Source organism: Peromyscus californicus, unplaced genomic scaffold, assembly GCF_007827085.1.
Source record: "Peromyscus californicus insignis strain IS unplaced genomic scaffold, ASM782708v3 Scaffold_5__1_contigs__length_169319896, whole genome shotgun sequence".
NCBI classification, from domain to species: Eukaryota; Metazoa; Chordata; class Mammalia; order Rodentia; family Cricetidae; genus Peromyscus; species Peromyscus californicus.
The window spans coordinates 108,495,013-108,498,095 of NW_026294573.1; the positions used below are offsets into that span (position 1 = coordinate 108,495,013).

The window sequence follows — 3,083 nt, forward strand, 5'->3', positions numbered from 1 at the left end:
AAATTATTAAATCAGTTGTGTGTATATATGCATATATATATGTATGTATATATATATATATATGTTTATATGTGTGTATACATATAAATTTAATGAACATCATGTGCTAATGATCTGAACATTCACAAAATCCAGCATAGCATTAATCTTGAAAATGAGACATTAACCATATTAAGTATAGTGCAAATGCATCAGGTTTCATGATAATATAGAGCTAGCCCTCTGGAGCCAATGTTTGGCTTTGTCTCATAGATATTCTTGTGACAAAGTATTTTTTTTTAATTTTTTATTTTTTTCCAAGTGTCAAAAGCGAGTTTTTAATTATGAAAAAGCAATGTGATCTAGAAACTGACACAGTGGTATCTTTCTAATAAAATGACAGTAGATTTCCTAAATAATTTACAAAGAGTAGACACTGGTCTTGAATAGTGTTCCCCTCCCTCCCTGCACACCCCAGTTCCCCACAGTGAGCTGATAAGTAGGCCCCAAGAGCTCAGGCTTACATTCTACAAATATCTCCTCTCTTCCTAAGGGGCCCTGTGGGATCAGGCGTAAAAGTGGTCCCCAAGAAACTCTGCACTGGGAATAAAGGGGGTGGTTTCATGGGATGACTACTGCAGGGCCTTGGTCCTAGTTACAAGGTTCAGAAATGTCTAGTATCTTCAGGTACATTCCTAATATGTGTGGGCCTCTGTGAGGCTAGAGAACAGGGTGCTGTATGAGTCCTCCTGGAGAGCATGGGCAATTCCCATCACCTCTTCACGGTTTTCCTAAATCACTCTTGGGCTGTGGCCAGTGGTTATCAATGGGCCCAGATATGGCTGAAATAGAAGGCTTCTGGATGCCCTGTTAGTCAAGTCCTTGTTAGCAGTGGCCTGGGGATGCTGATGAGCCCAGTGCCTCCTCTGGAAGTTCATGGGGTGGGTGGCACGGACATCCTGATGGCTTGGCGGATGGACAGGGCCTGTTTCCTGTAGGATGCCTGCTGTCCTCATTCACGAATAAGGGAGACAGTCATGTCACCACTCTCTTCGGCCTTGATGGCTTTGTCCAGTTTTTGTGACAGCTTCTGGAGATGCTGGATTCCAGCCCCCACAGGCTCTAGGTCACTGTCAGACTCACTGGGAGAGCAGAGAGGTTCTGTGGAGGAACAGGGGCTCCGGAGGTCAGCCTCCCTCCTTAGTCGCTGACGTTGATGAGCATGTAGACCCATCTGGCCAGAGAGGCGCGGATGTCCCCCGACTCTGGCACCCAGGTTGGCCCTGTATAGCCGAGTGTTCTTCTGGCTCAGACTAGGTGGTGAGGACCCTCTGTCCTTCTGGACTTCTCGTTTTTTCCTCACTTTCACCTGTGTTCCCATCAGCCACCTGGTGCCACTTTGGCAGGACTCCTGGATTCTCTGGGACGTAGCACCCAAGGCACTTTTGGCTGAGTGAGCTGAAGCCTTAAGATGCTGCTGCTTTGGCTCTGGGGTTTCCAGGCGTTTCCAGGAGGGGCCAGTCCCGAGGTTGAGGCTGACGGCTCTCAGTGGCAGCCTCCTTTGGAACTGTCTGCACAGGGAGCCCAGGGAACCCGTCTCCAGATGGACCTCAGCAGACCGGGTCACCGCCTTCTCTAGATGCTCCTCCTTTAGGAGTGATCGTCTGCGCATGGAGGCCATCATGCCCTGCCACTGAGACGCCACGTGCTTGGTCCAGTCTCCTCTGCCCGCTAGACCCTCCCTGCCTGATACCCGAGACCTGAAGATTGACGTATCGTTAGATAAAAAAAAAAAAAAAAAAAAAAAAAAACTATTTCGACTGCATCAGTCATTGTTACCAGTGTTGACCACTCATCTCTTCCTCAGCAGAAGCTGATGTAACCACCACCATACAATAGGGTAGTAGAACAAGAGCTCAAGAGCTACCTTACCACCGGATCTAGAGTTCTTGGTTTGAAGTCAGTCTGATGACAGATGTACGTCAACAGGCAAGAAAATACTTCCCCATAATACTGGGCTAGGATGGCAGAGTGTGAACATGAAATTATGAAAGAGGATTGGACTTAACAAATTATTTGCAGATCGACTCAGTTCAGTAAAATCTCAGAAGGCCAGAATCCCCAGTGTCAGAATCCCCAGTGTCAGGATCCCCAGTGTCAGGATCCCCAGTGTCAGAATTCCCAGTGTCAGGATCCCCAATGTCAGAATCCCCAGTGTCAGAATCCTCAGTGTCAGGATCCCCAGTGTCAGGATCCCCAGTGTCGGAATCCCCAGTGTCAGGATCCCCAGTGTCAGGATCCCCAGTGTCGGGATCCCCAGTGTCAGGATCCCCAGTGTCAGGATCCCCAGTGTCAGGATCCCAGTGTCAGGATCCCCAGTGTCGGAATCCCCAGTGTCAGGATCCCCAGTGTCAGGATCCTCACTCTCATTGTAGTTGAACATGGCCAACAAATCACACAGTTTTCTTGGTGATTCTTTTAGGTTATAAGAAGATTTCTCAGAATTTAAATGGCATGAGGGGGCACTTGGGATAGATCTAAATGGAAGATCATTGACAAGTCACTGCTCTCGTGATACAATACATAAAATTAAGTCCTGTTTCATATTAATAAACTCACTTTTACATCTCAACATATAGTGGGTGTTCAATATAGTGCTTGCTGTTTCAGGAATGATGAAGGAACCATTTGGGGGATGAAATATGTGCTTGCTTTCATGGGTTTTTATTCTATTTTCTTATTAGATAAAAATAAGATCATGGAGAGAGGAGGGATCCAACACTACCTAACATGTTTTCTATTGTAAGAAGGCAACGTAGACCAGAATCACTTGTACGAGGGCTGGAAGTCCATCTCTGCTTGAGACCATATATTCTACACCTTTTCTGCTTTCTAATCAGTAAGAGAGAAAGAGGGAGACACTAAAATCTCTGGAAAGAGTGACTGAGATGGTACGATGTAAAGCATAACCCTCTTGATTGAAATGACACTTTATTTTAAACATTATGACACAAACATTATAATACACCTAAATTAAACATCAGTTTCTCTCTACATTTTTACCCTGCTGTATTATCGAAATTTCTACCTCAAACTAAGGTATC

The 3,083-nt window shown here is 45.6% G+C and overlaps 1 protein-coding gene across 1 annotated transcript; it reads right to left on the minus strand.

Annotated features, from left to right (window-relative positions):
- Positions 1-827: 827 nt before the first annotated feature.
- On the minus strand, positions 828-1,871 carry LOC128097040 (protein PIMREG-like). Its single transcript, XM_052717234.1, has 2 exons — positions 1,819-1,871; positions 828-1,739 (listed from the first exon to the last, which is right to left on the minus strand). Exons 1-2 carry the CDS (start codon positions 1,869-1,871, stop codon positions 992-994), a joined length of 801 nt encoding a protein of 266 aa, XP_052573194.1. The 3' UTR covers positions 828-991.
- Positions 1,872-3,083: the final 1,212 nt, after the last annotated feature.